The following is a 20,288-nucleotide window of genomic DNA, read 5'->3' on the forward strand; positions in this document are numbered from 1 at the left end:
GTAACCAAAAAAATTTCCATTCTACAATTGCCACAATTTTTTTTTTCCACATGTACTTGTGAAACCTATTGTAACAACCCAAGGTACAAAGAAGATGATTTGGCAAATGGAGTTAGTAGATCTGAACAGTCTAAACAGAGCTGTTTATTGAAATAAAATCTACTTAAATAAATTTGTGTGCTGCTCCCACTCTAATGCCATAAGAAATACAATACAAAACCACCATGAACAGATCTCTAACTTGCACTGTGTTTCTATGTTGCAAGCCAGTTCTTTTACTGCTACTCTATGAGCTACCTTTCTACCTACCTGGAAGTAACATCTTCATTACTTGACTAATATTCAAACTTTGTGCATTTATGTTTCACAGTCCTGGGTTTTGACCAATGATTCATAATAAAGACTTAAAGATGTTGAAAGAAACTTAAAAAATGAATATCACAGAAGCGGCATTTGTCATTGTAGTGTATCAAGTGAAGAGATTACTGTTGCTAGGGTTTGGTCTTCAGGTGGATGTCAACATGGATTATAAAAATAGTTCTAAATAGATTGAAAATTCTTTAACCTTGAAGTAAATTGAGCCTTTATTAGCAAGCTTTATTTGATGATATAGCCTTTTATATAATACCTTTTTATGTGATTTATTCAGTGAAGAGTACAGACTTGATTATCAATTTCTGTTTATGTCATCTATTCAGCCTTACTTAAAGTAAATGCTTGTTTTTTTGTAGTGCTTTGGAATTTATTATAGTAACGCTATTACAGAGTGTTCATTTTGATTGTGTGGAGGTTTGTGCTTTTGTTGTAACTTTGCACATTGTCAAAAAATCCAAACGACAAATTAACAGATATGCAAGTGACTTAGTAACAAGTAGATGTTTTCTTACACATTGAATTTAAAGTTGATCAAAATGCTTGTGCCTTTGGGAGCCGGGCAGTACGATGTAAGATATAATATATTGATAAGTAGCAGTTAAACAACGAGGTAAATAACAGAGTTTTTAAAGGATCCAAAAAGTGTGTTCTCAAATTGCAGTTACACAAGTCGCAAAGAGAGACTCAAAAACAATCATATTTGCCAAACATAAATAGACTTATCAGCAAAAAGACAACAATGGTCACATATTGAACCTCACCAACCATGACAGACCAAGACTTCACAGGAAAGTTACTATACGCCACAAAAATATAGTCTCAAAATTAGCATAGAATTGAATCAGGGCCTTTGTGACCCACTCATAAAGCTCGAACTTGTGGCTTGGCTGCCACATTTGGAAATTACTTGCATCCATAGCGAACACAAAGTCACACACACCCTATTAATAGGAATGTAAAGCCTAATGCATTGTTTATAAAAACATAGGTAGAATTGATTGATAATTTTAAAGCATAATTATTTTATGCAAGTTTCTATGAACAATTTATAAAATGTCCGTATATACAAACATTCGTTCATAAATCTTCCCGCTGTCAACCTCTAACTGAAGAGTGACCTGAGTATCTTTATATCGGGGTGCCCAAGACGTCGATCGCGATCAACTGGTATATCGGAAAGGTAGTGCAGGTAGATCACGTTGCATTCAAATAAAATTTTTTTTAACCGTTAGTCTATCATATACCTGTATCCTCCCTATGGCATTTGCCACTTGATTGATATAGAGGGCGGCCAGTCTGAGTTCTCTTTTCTTCTAACACACTGGTCATCCCGCACGCACGATCAAACGTGCAAACTACTGCAAAACTCCGGCTGTGATCTAGTTAGCCTTCCAATTTATATCGACTAAAGAAGGTATTAAAAAAAAATTGTTTGGGGAGGGTATGGACTGGATGTGGAATTGGAAGAGGATTTTTTTTTTCTCACAATGTCACAATCGAAGTGCATTTGTCTGATCTGTCAATCTGTCATTGCTATTCCAAAGAAGGAAAATGTGGAAAGGCACTTTCGAACTGTTCATAAAAACTACGAAACTGACTTCCATCCAAAAAGCGATCTGAGAAAAGAGAGGGAACTAAAATTGCAGTTAATCGGACAGCCGTCATTTTTCACTCGGCTGAATTCAAAAGGAAAGGCAGACACACCGAAGCATCGTTCCAAGTGAGTCACTCGATCATTAAGCATAAGAAGTCCTTCCAAGAGCTACCTCCTTGACTGCATTTTTCGGCTGTACTTATAGAGTCAGCCTTTTCCCACTTGAAGATTATTAAATCCAAATACTGTAGTGACCATAAATGTATTGATTTGTTATTGTGCCATAAAGGTACTGGTGCAAGGTACGACAACATATATTTTATGTACTAGCAAAATACCCGCGCTTCGCAGCGGAGAAGTAGTGTGTTAAAGAAGTTAAGAAAAAGAAAAGGAAACATTTTAAAAATAACGTAACATGATTGTCAATGTAATTGTTTTGTCACTGTTATGAGTGTTGCTGTCATATATATATATATATATATATATATATATATATATATATATATATATATATATATATATATATATATACACACACACACACACACACACACACACACACACACACACACATAAACATATATACATATACATATCTACATATACACATCTATATATACAGTATACTGTATACATATACACATCCACATATATACATATATATATATATATACACATATCAACATATATATACACATACATATACACACATACAAACACACACACATATACATATATACAGTCATGTGAAAACATTAGGACACCCTTTGAAAGCATGTGGTTTTTTGTAACATTTTTAATAAATGGTTATTTCATCTCCGTTTCAACAATACAGAGAGATTAAAGTAATCCAACTAAACAAAGAAAACTGAAGAAAAGTCTTTTCAAGATCTTCTGTAAATGTCATTCTACAAAAATGCCTATTCTAACTGAGGAAAAGATAGGACACCCTTGCCCCTAATAGCGAGTGTTACCTCCTTTGGCTGAAATAACTGCAGTGAGACGGTTCTTGTAGCCATCTACCAGTCTTCGACATCGGTCTGAGGAAATTTTACCCCACTCCTCAATGCAGAACTTTTCAGCTGTGAGATGTTTGAGGGTTTCTTGCACGCACAGCCCTTTTCAAGTCACCCCACAGCATCTCAATGGGATTCAAATCTGGACTTTGACTTGGCCATTCCAGGACTCTCCATTTCTTCTTTTTCAGCCAATCTTTGGTTGATTTACTAGTATGTTTTGGGTCATTGTCATGTTGCATGGTCCAGTTCCGCTTCAGCTTTAATTTTCTAACTGATGGTCTCACATGTTCTTCAAGCACCTTCTGATACACAGTAGAATTCATCGTGGATTCTATGATGGTGAGCTGACCAGGTCCTGCTGCAGCAAAGCAGCCCCAAACCATGACACTTCCACCTCCATGCTTCACAGTTGGTATGAGGTTCTTTTCTTGGAATGCTGTGTTTGGTTTACGCCAAACATGTCCTCTGCTGTTGTGTCCAAATAATTCAATTTTGGACTCATCTGTCCAAAGAACATTATTCCAGAAGTCCTGGTCTTTGTCAACTTTATCTCTGGCAAATGTCAGTCTGGCCTCGATGTTTCTCTTGGAAAGCAAAGGTTTCCTCCTTGCACACCTCCCATGCAAGTTAAACTTGTACATTCTCTTTCTGATTGTAGAGGCATGTACTTCTACATCAACAGTAGCCAGAGCCTGCTGTAGTTCTCGAGATGACACTTTAGGGTTTTTGAGACCTCTTTTAGCATCTTGCGGTCTGCTCTTGGGGTGAACTTGCTGGGGCGACCAGTCCTGGGCATGTTGGCAGTTGTTTTGAAAGCCCTCCACTTGTAGACTATCTTCCGGACAGTGGAATGGCTGATTTCAAAATCTTTGAGATCTTTTAAATCCTTCCCAGACTCATAGGCTGCTACAATCTTTTCTGAAGTCCTCTGACAGCTCTTTTGTTCTCACCATGGTGCTCACTCTCACTTCAACAGTCAGGAGCACACCAAACTAAATGTCTGAGGTTTAAATAGGGCAAGCCTCATTCAACATGCAGAGTAACGATCTACTAATTATGTGCACCTGGTGTGATATACCTGTGTGAGATCTGAGCCAATTTAAGAGGGAATACATGTGAGGGTGTCCTATCTTTTTCCTCAGTTAGAATAGGCATTTTTGTAGAATGACATTTACAGAAGATCTTGAAAAGACTTTTCTTCAGTTTTCTTTGTTTAGTTGGATATATACAGATCTACATATATACACATATCTACACACATATATATATATATATATATATATAGCAAAATACCAAGCTCGAGATGGAGAAGTAGTGTGTTAAAGAAGTTATGAAAATGAAAAGCAAACATTTTAAAAATAACGTAAGATGATTGTTAATGTAATTGTTTTGTCATTGATATTGAGTGTTGTCATATCTATCTATTTATATATATCTGTATATATATATTTATATATATATATATATATATCTGTATATATATATATATATATATATATATATATATATATATATATATATATATATATATATATATATATAGCAAAATACCTGCGATTGGCAGCGAGAAGTAAAAGAAAAGGAAACATTTTAATAATAACGTAACATGATTGACAATGTAATTGTTTTGTCATTGTCATGAGTGTTGCTGGCATATATATATATATATATATATATATACATATATATACATATATATACACAGTATATATATATATACATATACACACATACATATATATACATACTGTATATATACATACTGTATATACACATATATTGTATATACTGTATATACACATTTATATATACAAATCTACATATATATATCCACATATATATATATATTAGGGGTGGGACTCGATTAAAAAAATTAATCCAATTAATTAGAGGCTGTGTAAGAATTAATCTTGATTAATCGTATGTAATCGACACGTAAATTTGCCCCAAATCGCAAATGTTTTTTTTTAATTTAAAAGTGTTTTAGTGGGCTTACAGAATCAAATAATAGACATGTACATGAATATTGTAAACTGAAGCTGTTTTAATTTCTGAAAAAAAGCCTTTAAACTGCATTTGAATTCAAAACAGAAACAAAAATATCATCCCTGGTTAAAATTGGGCAGACTTAAAAATAAAGTGGTAGTTTAAGTACTTTAAGTAGATTTTCAGAATAGTATTGTCTTTAAATAATAATAACCAAAATTTCAACATAAAGTGCAGTTTTCTTCTGAAAAAATAAGTCAGAAACATAAAAGGTAATTTGACCAACTTAATCTTTAAACTCTGAGTAACCTTAGCCAAAATTATTTTGTACATTAGGCTAAAACAGTGTGATCATTGAACATTTTGTAATTAGATGTAATTAGAATTACTAACGGTCACGGAAGTCCAATGATCCCCAGTAAGAGCCACAAAGTCCGCTTTCTGTAATGCATCTAATTTTGCTTGCTTTTCAGTGTGCACAAAACCATGCTTTTATCAAGGCTTCGGAAGTCGAAATGATCAGTCGTAGGAACGCGCTTTATTCCGACTCTAACATTTTTGTAGCTGTGATGTGTGCATCAGTGTAATGGATGTACCAGGAAATGATGCATTGACAAAAGTTCCCGTTTGCTTGGAATTGAAAGTGTGATTAAATGCGTTATTTTTTTAAAGCGTTATGGAGTACATGCATCGAAGCTTCTCAGCTGTGCTTGTGCTAATAAAGGGAAACATTTTAAAAATAACGTAACATGATTCTGCGTTAACCGAATATTTTTCATACGTCCCAAACCAAGGAGATGCGAAGGTAAAATGAATCAGTAGCGTACATACTCAGTGCATCCCTCTCGGGAATCGAACCTCAATGTCGGCATTAGAGAAGACTCTACAATTGAGCCACAGCATGTGGCTTGTCTATCTGAGTATGTACTGTAGATAGGGGTATATATATACATTTAAATATATACCAGCGTATCGCAGTGGAGAAGTAGAAGTTATGAAAAGAAAAGGGAACATTTTAAAAATAACGTAACATGATTGTCAATATACAGTAATTGTTTTGTGAGTGTTATTGAATGTTGCTGTCATCAAGGATTTGATTATCATTATTTCTTTCAATCAGGGTCGTATTTGTACGATGTGTTGTGTTCAAGTTACATTCCGTGTTTGTCAATCGCTGTAAAGATGACAGGTTTCATTCATCGATTCGTTTCTTACTGCATCAATAAACAGCTCGTCTTCTTCTTTATCTGAGACCTGACACACTGCATGCACGGGTTTTTTACACTGTCTTCCTTTAGCGGACATTGACTTTTTCCACCGTGTGCTTTGTTTCCACAGTAGCTGCATTTATGAATATGCTTATCAGACGCTTCATATTTTTGCTGCCTTTTCAACTGTGTAATTCGGTTTTGTTCAGCTCTTTGGAACTGTTGCTTTTATCTGTGCACTGCGTCAGTTCACGTGAGCCACTCGGTGTACTTGCATCGAAGGTTCCCAGCTGTGCTGGTGCCATCTCGTGCTATGTCCATAGCTTTATTTAATGTTACCTTAGTCCTGGCACTTAAAACTTTCTCTCGCAGTTTCGCTGAGTTTGTGTCAAACACCACCCTGACCATCTCATCTTCCTCTCCATAAGCACAGTCCTTCACCCGTGAATATTTACCCGTGGCAGTTTGCTATTGGATTGCGCTGACGGACGGCCTTCTAGGGGCAGGCACTAAATTACAAACGCCAGCGGCAGCCTGTCTATGAACTTAATTTAAAGTGTAGGTTTACATCGTGCTTTGTTTCCGAAGTAGCAGAACTCGCTTCTTATTGTTTCGCTGCCTTCTCAATTATATAATGCATGTTTTCTTGAGCGCTTTTTTGAGGTCTTCCTGGTTTTCTATGTACTGCGTGATTACGTGGGAGGCGTGATGATGTCACACGAAACTCCACGGCGTTGAAGCTCATCTCCATTACAGTAAATGGAGAAAACTGCTTCCAGTTATGACCATTACGCGTAGAATTTCGATATAAAACCTGCCCAACTTTTGTAAGGAAGCTGTAAGGAATCAACCTGCCAATTTCAGCCTTCCACCCACACGGGAAGTTGGAGAGTGAGTGAGTGAGTGAGTGAGGGCTTTGCCTTTTATTAGTATAGATAAAGTATACTCTGTGTGTGTGTATGTATGTATATATGTGTGTGTGTGTATATATATATATATATATATATATATATATATATATATATATATATATATATATATATATATATATATATATATATATATATATTTATATATTTTTATATATAATATATATATATATATATATATATTTTATATATAATATATATATATATATATTTATATATATATATATATATATATATATATATATATATATATACACACACACATACACATACAGGATGGGCCATTTATATGGATACACCTTAATAAAATGGGAATGGTTGGTGATATTAACTTCCTGTTTGTGGCACATTAGTATTTGTGAGGGGGAAAACTTTTCAAGATAGGTGGCGACCATGGTGGCCATTTTGAAGTTGGCCATTTTGGATCCAACTTTTGTTTTTTCAATGGGAAGAGGGTCATGTGACACATCAAACTTATTGGAAATTTCACAAGAAAAACAATGGTGTGCTTCGTTTTAACGTAACTTTATTCTTTCATGAGTTATTTACAAGTTTCTGACCACTTATAAAATGTGTTCAATGTGCTGCCCATTATGTTGGATTGTCAATGCAACCCTCTTCTCCCACTCTTCACACTCTGATAGCAACACCGCAGGAGAAATGCTAGCACAGGCTTCCAGTATCCGTAGTTTCAGGTGCTGCACATCTCGTATCTTCACAGCATATACAATTGCCCTCAGATGACCCCAAAGATAAAAGTCTAAGGGGGTCAGATCGGGAGACCTTGGGGGCCATTCAACTGGCCCACGACGACCAATCCACTTTCCAGGAAACTGTTCATCTAGAAATGCTCGGACCTGACACTCATAATGTGGTGGTGCACCATCTTGCTGGAAAAACTCAGGGAACGTGCCAGCTTCAGTGCATAAAGAGGGAAACACATCATCATGTAGCAATTTCGCATATCCAGTGGCCTTGAGGTTTCCATTGATTAAGAATGGCCCCACTATCTTTGTACCCCATATACCACACCATACCATCAATTTTTTTGTTCCAACAGTCTTGGAGGGATCTGTCTAATGTGGGTTAGTGTCAGACCAATAGCGGTGGTTTTGTTTGTTAACTTCACCATTCACATAAAAGTTTGCCTCATCACTGAACAAAATCTTCTGCGTAAACTGAGGGTCCTGTTCCAATTTTTGTTTTGCCCATTCTGCAAATTCAGTGCGCCGATCTGGGTCATCCTCGTTGAGATACTGCAGTAGCTGGAGTTTGTAAGGGTGCCATTTGTGAGTAGCTAATATCCGCGAAGGGATGTTCGACTAATGCCACTCTCCAGTGACATGCGGCAAGTGCTACGCTGTGGGCTCTTGCTGAATGAAGCTAGGACAGCCACTGATGTTTCTTCATTAGTGACAGTTTTCATGCGTCCACATTTTGGCAAATCCAACACTGAACCAGTTTCACGAAACTTAGCAAGCAGTTTGCTAACTGTAGCATGGGAGATGGGTGGTCTCGTAGGGTGTCTTGCATTGAAATCTGCTGCAATGACCCGGTTGCTGCATTCACCAGACATCAACACAATTTCTATCTGCTCCTCACGTGTTAACCTCTGCGACATGTCAATGGCTGTAAACAAAGAGAAACTTGTAAATAACTCATGAAAGAATAAAGTTACGTTAAAACCAAGCACACCATTGTTTTTCTTGTGAAATTCCCAATAAGTTTGATGTGTCTCATGACCCTCTTCCTATTGAAAAAACAAAAGTTGGATCCAAAATGGCGGACTTCAAAATGGCCACCACGGTCACCACCCATCTTGAAAAGTTTTCCCCCTCACATATACTAATGTGCCACAAACAGGAAGTTAATATCACCAACCATTCCCATTTTACCATTTTATTAAGGTGTATCCATATAAATGGCCCACCCTGTGTGTATATGTATATGTGTAGGTAGATCAATTTGACCTGGTCATTTTAAAAGTAGCTCGCAAGCCAAAAAAGTGTTGGCACCCCTGCTTTATATAGATAGATAGATAGATACTTTATTAATCCCAAGGGGAAATTCACATAATCCAGCAGCAGTATACTGATACAAAGAAACAATATTAAATTAAATAGTAAAAAAATTTAAATAAAATTAATGTTAGCATTTACTCCCCTGGGTGGAATTGAAGAGTCGCATAGTGTGGGGGAGGAACGATCTCCTCAGTCTGTCAGTGGAGCAGAACAGTGACAAAAGTCTTGTCACTGAAGCTACTCCTCTGTCTGGAGATGACACTGTTAAGTGGATTATTTATGATTGACAGAAGTTTGCTTAGTGCCCGTCGCTCTGCCACAGATGTTAAACTGTCCAACTTTAATCCTACAATAGAGCCTGCCTTCTTAACAAGTTTGTCCAGGCGTGAGGCGTCTTTCATCTTTATGCTGCCACACCACCGCGTAGAAGAGGGCACTCGCCACAACCGTCTGGTAGAACATCTGCAGCATCTTACTGCAGATGTTGAAGGATGCCAACCTTCTCAGAAAGTATAGTCTGCTCTGACCTTTCTTACATAGAGCATCAGTATTGGCAGTCCAGTCCAATTTGTCATCCAGCTGCACTCCCAGATATTTAAAGGTCTGCACCCTCTGCACACAGTCACCTCTGATGATCACAGGGTCCATGAGGGGCCTGGGCCTCCTAAAATCCACCACCAGCTCCTTGGTCTTGCTGGTGTTAAGGTGTAAGTGGTTTGAGTCGCACCATTTAACAAAGTCTTTGATTAACTTTCTGTACTCCTCCTCCTGCCCACACCTGATGCAGCCCACAATAGCAGTGTCATCAGCGAACTTTTGCACGTGGCAGGACTCGAGTCATATTGGAAGTCTGATGTATATAGATTGAACAGGACCGAGAAAGTACAGTCCCCTCGGCGCCCTGTATTGCTGAACACAATGTCAGACCTGCAGTTCCCAAGACGCACATATTGAGGTCTGTCTGTAAGATAGTCCACAATCCATGCCACCAGGTGTGAGTCTACTCCCATCTCAGTCAGCTTGTCTCTAAGGAGCAGAGGTTGGATGGTGTTGAAGGCGCTAGAGAAGTCCAAAACATAATTCTTACACCACCACTGCCTCTGTCCAGGTGGGAGAGGGATCGTGTAGCATATAGATGATGGCATCCTCCGCTCCCACCTTCTCCTGGTATGCGAACTGCAGAGGGTCGAGGGCGTGACGGACCTGTGGCCTCAGGTGGTGAAGCAGCAGCCGCTCCATGGTCTTCATCAGATGTGACGTCAGAGCAACAGGCCGGAAGTCATTCAGCTCACTAGGACGTGATACCTTTGGGACAGGGTGATACAAGATGTTTTCCAAAGCCTTGGGACTCTCCCTGTTCCAGGCTCAGGTTGAAGATGCGCTGTAGAGGACTCCCCAGTTCCAACGCACAGGCCTTCAGCAGTCGTGGCGATACACCATCTGGACCCGCTGCTTTGCTGGCACAAAGTCTTTTCAGCTCTCTGCTCACCTGGGCTGCTGTAATTGTGGGTGGGGATGTCTCACCTATGCTGGTATCAGCAGAAGGATGGTTGGAGGATGCAGTACTCGAGGTGAGAGTGGGTTACTGTGATCAAACCTATTAAAGAAGTTGTTCATTTGGTTTGCTCTCTCCACGCCTGTCTCGATGGCGGCACCCGCCTGAGCTGCAGCCAGTGATAATCTTCATCCCATCCCACACTTCCTTCATGCTGTTGTTCTGCAACTTCTGCTCCAGCTTTCTCCTGTACTGCTCTTTCGCCCTGAGCTGGACTCGAGTTCCTTCTGCACGCACTTGAGCTCATGCTGATCACCACCTTTAAAAGCCCTTTTCTTCTGGTTCAAAAGGCCCTTGATGTCACTTGTAACCCATGGCTTGTTGTTAGCATAGCAGCATACTGTTCTTACTGGAACTACAATGTCCATACAGAAGTTGATGTAATCAGTTGTGCATTCAACAGCCTCTTCAATGTTCTCACTATGTGACCCAAGCAATATATCCCAGTCTGTAGTTCCAAAGCAGTCTCTCAGAGCCTGCTCTGCCTCAGGGACCACTTCCTGAATGAGCGTGTAGTTGTAGGTAGCGCCTCACTCTTGGTTTGTATTGAGGCTGAAGCAGAACCAGGTTATGATCTGCTTTCCCAAGCGCAGGCAGCGGGGTGGCGCTGTATGCGTCTTTAACGCTTGCATACAGTAGGTCGATAGTCCTGTTTCCCCGAGTGTTACAATCCACATACTGGGAGAAGGCAGGTAATGTTTTGTCCAGCGTTACATGGTTAAAGTCTCCAGCGATTAGCACAAGTGCCTCAGGGTGCTGCGTTTGTAACTTAGCAACTGCGGAATGGATGATGTCACTCGCCATCTCCGTTCGCTTGAGGGGATGTAAACAATAACAGCAATCACGTGTCCAAACTCTCTGGGCAAGTAATAGGGGCGCAGACTTACAGCCAACAGTTCGATGTCCCTGCAGCAAGTGGAGATTTTAATGTTTACATGTCCTCAGTTGCACCACTTTGTATTGACATAGAGAGCGAGTCCTCCTCCTTTCTTCTTTCCGCAGGTACTTGCGTACTGTGCTAAACCCAGGTAGCTCCACGTTAGCATCTGGGATGGTAGACGTTAGCCACGTTTCACTAAAACACAGCAAGCTGCATTCTCTGTAGGTTCTGACATTTTTCACCAGCACAGCCAGTTCGTCGATCTTATTTGGTAGTGAGTTTACATTTCCCAGGATCACAGAAGGCACCGACGGTTTATAACGCCATTTTCTCTCAAGTTGTCTTGATTTAATCTTATCTTTTATCTTTTGCCGCTCGGCTGCCCGATATCGTCTTCTTACCTCGTCAGGTAAATAAGGAACCACACCGGCATAAGCATTTCTTCTCAGTGCTTTAAGCTGACTACTTGAATAGGCGATTCTCGGAGTGTAAAAATCCATGTCAAATAGTAAAATAGTAAAAAGTGTCCAGGGAGCAATTCCACATAAAAGAAAGTGGTAGAAGTGATCAGTGAAATAGAGAAAAATAGAGATAAAAAGGTAAAAAGATAAAGTCATATACGGAGCTGCTGGAAAGGCTGCCACTCAGATGCGGCGCTGGAAATAAAAAGCCATATACTACCATATAAACAGGAAGAAACTTTTTATATGATTAACTTGGTATGGTTACAGTGTATTGCACTGATCACATTTGCAAATCCCTTCTTCTGCATATATCCCCTTATAGATAGATAGATAGATAGATAGATACTTTGTCCATTCCCAAGAGGAAATTCACATACCCCAGCAGCAGCATACTGATAAAAACAATATTAATTAAAGAGTGATAAAAATGCAAGGTGGAGAGTGTGAGGCAGGTATAACAGACAGTAACATTGTATAATGTTAACGTTTACCAACGAGTGGAATTGAAAAGTTGCATAGTGTGGGGGAGGAACGATCTCCACGATCTCCTCAGTCTGTCAGTGGAGCAGGATGGTGACAGCAGTCTGTCACTAAAGCTGCTCCTTGGTATGGAGATGATACTGTTCAGTGGATGCATTAGATTCTCCATGATTGATAGGATCCTGCTCAGTGCCTATCGCTCTGCCACAGGTGTCAAACTATCCAGCTTCGTGCCTACAGTAGAACCTGCCTTCCTCACCAGTTTGTCCAGGCATGAGGTGTCCCTCTCCTTTATGCTGCCTCCCTAGCACACCACTGCATAGAAGAGGGTGCATACCACAACCGTGTCATAGAACATCTGCAGCATCTTATTGCAGATGTTGAAGGACGCCAGCCTTCTAGGGAAGTATAGTGTTTAAACTCTTTGATTTTAAGGGAACTGTGAGGACGTGCAAATGGTAGCCTTGAAGACACCTGGCAAGTTTCAACTGAAAATATTCTGACCTACTACTGATTACTTTGCAGTTTCTCTGTAAAAGATCCCCAGGGAACTATGGAGAGAGCACATCCCCTGGAATAGTGCGTTTGCACGTGGTTGAGCTCTCAAGAGTGGAACAGAGCTGGTAGCTGATAGCCAATCATTAACTTGAGTAAAAAAAAAAGTCTAATTGATATTTGAAAACTTCTACATTAAATGCATCTTGTCTCCTTACTCTTCAAGGATTTCTGTCCATATATAAAATGGACATACTGTTGTAATTAACAGTAGATGCTAAATAAACGCCACATTCTAACTTGGTGATACTTAAAATAATGAGATACAAATGGAGGTTGTTTCGTTATAGTCCATAGCAAAATGACCCTGACTCATTTAATTATTACCTGTGATTTTACTTTAATGGATTAAATGACTCATCTTACTCTTACTTAGCTCCCTCTGGTCTTCTCCTGGCCTGCATCAACATATTGATATCATTCTCATTTTGTCTGTCCTGTATTGCGTGTCCATTTTGTCAGTGGTTTCTAAGGTTTCAACAATTGGATAGTAGCTAAAATGAAAGTATTTTTATTTTGCCTTTTGTTGCTAGGTATAAATTCTCATGTTATGAGTAAGTCTCATACAAGATGAAGTTTGCAGGCATATTTTTCAGTTCTTATACATGTAAGGATGTTTTCCTGTCAGTTTCCAGTTTTATAAACGACAGTTTGTATGTCATATTTTTAATATGTGATCATATCAGTTGAGCTTAGATTAATCTGATTGTTTGGTTTTTTCACATGACACCTCTTGAGCCCCTTATCAATGGAAAAAGTAATATGGTCTGGCAAATCATCTTTCACCTTGTTTACTTCATCCAGACAAGTTTATGCTTGGAGAAAGCCTTCTGCACTCGGTGTCTGCTGCCACCTGTTAAACATCGTGGGTAATATGTAATGTTGTGGGTGTCATTAATAATGTCTCATGATTGAAAATGATGGAAAATCAAAGCTCATACAGGAATGTCAGTCTGTTGCTCATCTTTGTCTTGGTTTGGAATTGCACAGCAGTCAGCTAGTTTGTAGAAATTATATTTCCTGCTCATCTGCTGGGAGACATTTATCTGTGAATATATTAATACCTATTTAGCAGTCTGAGCATCCCATCTTAATAAAAAGTATGTAAGCATATTACCGAGTTACTGCACTTGATGTAGCTTTATAATGATCTTTCATTTTTTGGCTTTGTTAAAGTTTTTATTCTTCTCTTTAGAAACCCATTAGGAAAAGGCACTTCAGACGACGCAGCCATCCACCCAGTAGTGTTGTCACTGAGACTATATCTGAGACTACAGAGGTGTTGGATGAGCCTTTTGTTGACTCGGACACTGAAAGGCCCATGCCTTGCCTCAAGCCCACATTGGAACGTGGAGAACCCCATGAAACTGGAACTACAGCTACTAGAGGCTTCCGCAGGTGTTTACCCCCAAGAGCTGCCCTTCGACAAGAAAATTCCTCCAAGAGAAAATTAAGTGAATCAAAGGGCGAGTCAGAAGAGGAAGGTGAGGAAGTGGTTCACTTTTTTCTAATTAAGTTAATGGTAAAGTGGTTTAATGGGTAGTGTCCTTTCTTTTTTTTTTGTAAAGTTATTAACTGCATTGTGATGGTGGGGTTCAGTTCCACCTGCCCTATTAAAAGCAGTTCAATAAATAATCCGTTAAAAATTATGAGGTTAAAAACCAGAGCCAGTCCATAAACACAGTGAGCCCCAATGCTTCCATTTAATCCTTGTGTCTACATATTGAGGCTGTGTTCTCTGCCGCCCTTCCTTCAGCATATGCAGGGGAACCCGTCGAGCCCTACATGCCTCTCCTGCCACTCACCTTCGGTCCTTGTGGGTAGACGCAGTCAATCGGGTTACTCCGACTCTCAAGAAAGAGCTCAGCAAGATTGCCCCTTCCACGGCCCTGAGGCTCACTCCATTCTGCTTGGGCACTCTCCATCTCTGCCCTTCTGTCTTCCATTTCCTTTTAACCTTATTCTTGTCTATCTCTCTGGTCACTGGCCAGTCTGTTTTCGTCTCGACCACCAACCTACTTTTTTGTTTCCTCTTGAACTCATGCCTTCCTTTTAAAACTGGGACGCAGCACAGCTGTGGCAATCGGGAGCTCCTGGCACCATTTAGGGTCACAGGCGATCCTGTGCCTTAAGCGCAGGGCTGTCCACTCCCACATGACACATGGGAACCACTCTTGCCACGCTACCATGCCCCCACCCAGAGACGGGAGTGGAGCAATTAGTTTTTTATGTATTAAAACAGCCTCCTTTCCCAGCTGCGGACCTTACTTTACCACATGCATTAACCTTAAGTTTTTTTTATAACTTGTTACAGATACAGTGGAACTGAAACCTCCTGCTCTAGAGAAGGCAGGAAGGATCGAGTCTGAGCCAGAATTTGTAACAGCGGTAAAAAAGAAGAAAGGATGGCCCAAAGGAAAAAGCCGTAAACCATTGCACTGGAAGAAAAGATCAGGCCAAAAGGCTGAAAACAAACTTAACCAGGACTCTGCAGCAGAAGTGAACACACTTGAGGGAGAGAAGGAAACAAATATCCCAAAAGAGGTGGCAGTAGTTGCTCCTCAAAAGCAAAAACCTGGAAGAAAACCTCGCAGTTACTATATGCAAAAGTTGCAAAGTCAAGGGGACCAGAAGCAGGATGCACCCATTCATACTGCAGAAAAGAAGCTGCCAGTACTTGAAGAAACAAGTAAGAGCATGAAACCCGTAGATACTGGTGGCCTTGATGAAGAAAATGGTGAAAAAGGTTGTGGTAAGTTGCAGCAATCAAAATCCGCAGTCAGTGCAAGTCCTATCACTGACCTGAAAGATATGGAAGCAGAAGATGATGAGGAGGAAGAGGGAGAACAGGAGGAGGAGGAGGAGGAGGAGGATGAAGATGAAGATGAAGAGGAGGAAGACGATGAGGAAGACGGAAAGCTCCTTTCGAAACAACAGCCCCTCCCCCCTCCCGCATTACCTGAAGTTAGAAAAGACCAGGTAGTTGAAGATGCACCTGAGCATCCCAGTGAGAAGAGTGAGACTGCTGCAATATCTGACAGAAATCGTAGTGATGAACATGATGCAGATGATGAAGATGATGGCCAGTTGGAGTCTTCTGAGAAGAACAGTTCAATAGCAGTAAAAGCAATTATTGAAAATGAACTGCCAGAGTCACAACTAGCAGTTAAAGAAGATGTTAAAGAAGAACCAGAAGGCCAGGAGCCTTTCTTGCATGTTGCAATGGAAGATAATCTTAACAAAGAGGAGGAGGAGGAGGAGGAGGGGGAGGAAGAGGAGCAGGAAGTCAAAACAAGTATAGAGCAGGACTCTGAAGAAGAACAGGCTTCCAACGATACATCAGCAGAACTAGATCAGCTCCATGGCTCTGATGAAGATCAAACTGTTGAAGAGCCAGAAGCGAAGGATAGACTAATGCAACCACAGGAGTTCAAGGAAGAGATGAACCAGAATCATCACCATAGCAGTAGTGAGTTGGACCTTGAGACAGTTCAAGCTGTCCAGTCACTGACACAAGAGGAGGGTGCCTATGAGGACTGTGAGGAGACCCTGGCAGCCTGTCAGACCCTGCAGAGTTACAACCAGGTGGAAGACGACCCCCAGCTCTCAATGGTGGAAGACTGTGGGCACACCTCTGCCTCTGAACACAACAGCCCAATCTCCTCTGTGCAGTCACATCCAAGTCAGTCTGTGCGGTCAGTAAGCAGCCCAAGTGTACCACCTGCCCTTGAAGCAGGGTATACCCAAATAAGCCCAGAGCAAGGCTCCCTCTCTGCTCCTTCCATGCAGAATATGGAAACCAGCCCAATGATGGATGTGCCCTCTGTGTCTGACCACTCTCAGCAGGTAGTGGACAGTGGCTTTAGTGATCTTGGGAGCATTGAGAGTACAACTGAGAATTATGAGAACCCCAGCAGCTATGACTCCACAATGGGAGGTGGATGTGGAGGTGGGGGTAGTAACACTGGTTCTTCCCAGACTAACAGCTGCTCTTTTGGCGGTGCAGGAGGGATGGCGTCTTCCAGTAACATGGCCCAGAACAGCAATAGTGCTGGGGGAGGTAGCTGTGTAGTCAACCAGATGGCAGGGATGAGTAGTAGCTGTAGCTTGATACAACAGCAGCAGCAGCAACAACAACAACAACAACAACAGCAGCAGCAACAACAGCAGCAGCAGCAGCAGCAAGGCAGTGGGCCTCAACCTCCTCCACCACCCCCGCCACCTTCCACGGTCAACTGCAGTATCAAGTCTCCCCAAAGTTGTGTCATTGAGAGGCCTCCAAGTAGCAACCAGCAACCCCAGTCTCAGCATCAGAAGAAGCCTCAACCTCCTTACCTCCATCACAGCCTTCACAACAAACAGCACCTCCACCCCCACAGCAACAGTCTTTGTCCCAGTGCAGCATGGGAAACAGCTTTCCATCCACACCAATGATTATGGAGATCCCAGAGTCAGGGAATTCGGCAAACATTAGCCTGTATGAAAGAATGGGGCAGGACTTTGCAGCAAGCAGTTATCCCCAGCCCACAGCCACTTTTAGTCTGGCCAAACTGCAGCAGCTGACCAACACTATCATGGATCCCCATGCCATGTCTTACAGCCACTCGGCTGCAGTCACTTCCTATGCAACCAGTGTGTCTTTGTCCAATCCTGGGTTAGCCCAGTTAGCTCCTTCCCCCCACCCTCTGGCAGGGACACCACAAGCACAAGCCACCATGACTCCTCCGCCCAATTTGGCCTCCACTACTATGAACCTAGGAGGCCCATTGCTCCAGTGCAACATGCCTGGTGCCAACATTGGCATACCACATACCCAGCGTCTGCAGGGTCAGATGGCTGTGAAAGGCCACATCTCTATCCGTTCTAAGTCCGCACCCCTTCCAACTGGCACTACCCACCAGCAACAGATGTATGGACGCAGCCCCACAGCAGTTGCTGCAATGCAAGGTGGCCCCCGGGCCTTGACTGTACAAAGAGGCATGATGCCAAATCTCATGCCTACGCCAGCCTATAACGTGAACTCGATGAACATGAACACCCTGAATGCAATGCAGGCTGGGTATCGCATGACGCAGCCTATGATGAACAGCAGCTATCACGGCAATCCAGCCTACATGAACCAGCCCACCCAGTATCCTATGCAGATGCAAATGGGCATGATGGGAGGGCAGGCATACCCACAGCAGCCTATGCAGCCGAATCACCACGGCAACATGATGTACACTGGCCCCTCCCATCACAGCTACATGAATGCGGGGGTGCCCAAGCAGTCGCCTTACATGAGCAGATGAGCTTACGGCAGGGAGACGGGAAGGCCAAGTAATCCCCCTTGTTGTTGCTCAGCAGTGAGACTTGTATCTCCCTCCATGTTGTAAAAGGAATCAAACAAGGACTGGACCTTTCTCAGAGGCCCCCCACTGTTGTGTTGCTACAGCATTTTCTGTGCACCTCTCCTCTGCAGCCAGAAGAGTGCAGATTTTAACAAGTGGTTTTTCAAAGCAGAAACCATGCGCACAATCTTTTAACTGAAATAGGAAGCCTTACCTGCATTAAAACTTGTGTTTGGGGTGGGGAATGGGGTGGGGGTTGTTAAGGGTGATGGGTGTGGATGTAGAAATGGAATTTAAGCCTTTTTTGTATTTTCAATTTTAAAGTTTTTTATTGTTGTTATTGCTTGTGTGCAGTCCATATCCTTCCCTTATGTTTTCAGACCATTTTTAAAGATGTTTCAGTCGAGGTAACGTTACTGTTCAAAGGACCTGGAGGCACCTTGCAACTCGCTCTGCGTATCTAGAAACAAGGCACTTAGTTGGAAACATCACACTTTGCTTTGCAATGGAAACTTGCCTTATATGGCGATAAAAAGTGTGGGGGTGGGGTGGGGCGGGGGTATTGGGGGTTGGATTCTGCCAGCACCCTAGGAAAATTACAAACAAAAAATTAAACTCGTGGTCCTTCCTTATATAACAAAAAAAAGCCATCAGACTTGTATTGCCTTGGGTTTATTTTTCTATGTGGAGAGGGAAGGACTGGGGGCCAAGGTGTTTGTGCTTTCCATCGTTCTAGAGGGGGACACTGCAAAAGCCGAAAGTATAAACTTGGGAAGGCCCCCCTAGAATTGCCCGGTAGACATTCCTGGCCAGACTTGTTGTTTTGCGCAAAAAGCCAAATTGTACATACAAGCATTGGAAACAGTCCTCTTCTGTGTTTCTCTGGTCCCCTGCTCTTAATGTATTTTATTTGTTTTGTTTTTTAAATATATATGTTAGTTTTGAATTTCCTTTTTTGCTTGTTTCTTTAAGAGAAGGGTAGGTTTTCCTAATTTACAGGAAAGGATTCTTTTTGCTGCCACTTGAGTCGGGAGCTGTTTGTGAGTTCAGTGCAAGCTGCTTTCTGGTCTGTGTGCATTAATAGCACAGCACTGGAGTTTAGGCTTGGAATATTGGAGTCTGGGAGATCAAAGACCTGCGTCCACCACTGTACGGTAAATGTTGTACACTTTGAGCTGCACCACCAACCTTTTAATTTAATACCAATGTTTTATAAGAAGTTTAATGTTCCAGTATTCAAACTTTAAACTGGAGGGAGACCGTTGTAAAGTGAGGATTTCGTTTTGTTATTACTATTTTTTTATTTGTTTCTCTGAATTTTATCAATCAGGCAGCTTCCTTTTATGAAAGAGCTGACTCCTTTTTCGACTTTAGAATTATTGTAGAGAAAATGTTTTTTCTATAATATAAAAATATCCTACGTATTAATATTGGTACTTGTCATTTTTTTCACTTCTGTTTAAAAAAAAAAGGTATTTTTTAGCAGGATACTTGGGTAATCTTATTAAAAAAAAAAAAAAAAAGTAAATACTCACTCTTAGTGACTGATGCCTTTAAGCTTTTCATCTCATCTCATCTTTAGGATTTTCTATCTTTGTTGTAGTATATTAAAAGCTATTTTAAAACAAAAAAGACAGAAATCTCTAAAGTTCTTTAACGTTTTGTGTATAGGGTGCCTCCCAGCGCCTCCAAAAGCCGCATGTAAAAATGGAGCTGAGTATATTGCTGTCTTTATATCGCCCTCCTTTTTGTATCCTTTGTAATTGTACATGGTGAGTTGTAAGCTATGAGGAAGAGGAATTGGGCCCCGTTGGTTCATGAGCCAGTCTGTCTCTTCTCTTCCCCTGTATGTAATTTCACTTTTTTCTTTTTAGCAAGTACTTTAAAAGAAC

At 41.1% G+C, this 20,288-nt stretch overlaps 1 protein-coding gene across 1 annotated transcript in view; it reads left to right on the forward strand.

The window, feature by feature from the left end:
* Positions 1 to 18,920, forward strand: part of kat6a (K(lysine) acetyltransferase 6A) — a 144,315-nt gene extending 125,395 nt beyond the window's left edge. Inside the window, 3 exon segments of the mRNA XM_039768292.1 lie at positions 14,262 to 14,550; positions 15,381 to 17,396; positions 17,399 to 18,920. Coding sequence (XP_039624226.1) covers positions 14,262 to 14,550; positions 15,381 to 17,396; positions 17,399 to 18,357 — 3,264 coding nt within the window. The 3' untranslated portion in view covers positions 18,358 to 18,920.
* The last annotated feature ends 1,368 nt before the right edge of the window (positions 18,921 to 20,288 follow it).

This window comes from Polypterus senegalus, chromosome 11 (genome assembly GCF_016835505.1).
Source record: "Polypterus senegalus isolate Bchr_013 chromosome 11, ASM1683550v1, whole genome shotgun sequence".
Taxonomy (NCBI): domain Eukaryota; kingdom Metazoa; phylum Chordata; class Cladistia; order Polypteriformes; family Polypteridae; genus Polypterus; species Polypterus senegalus.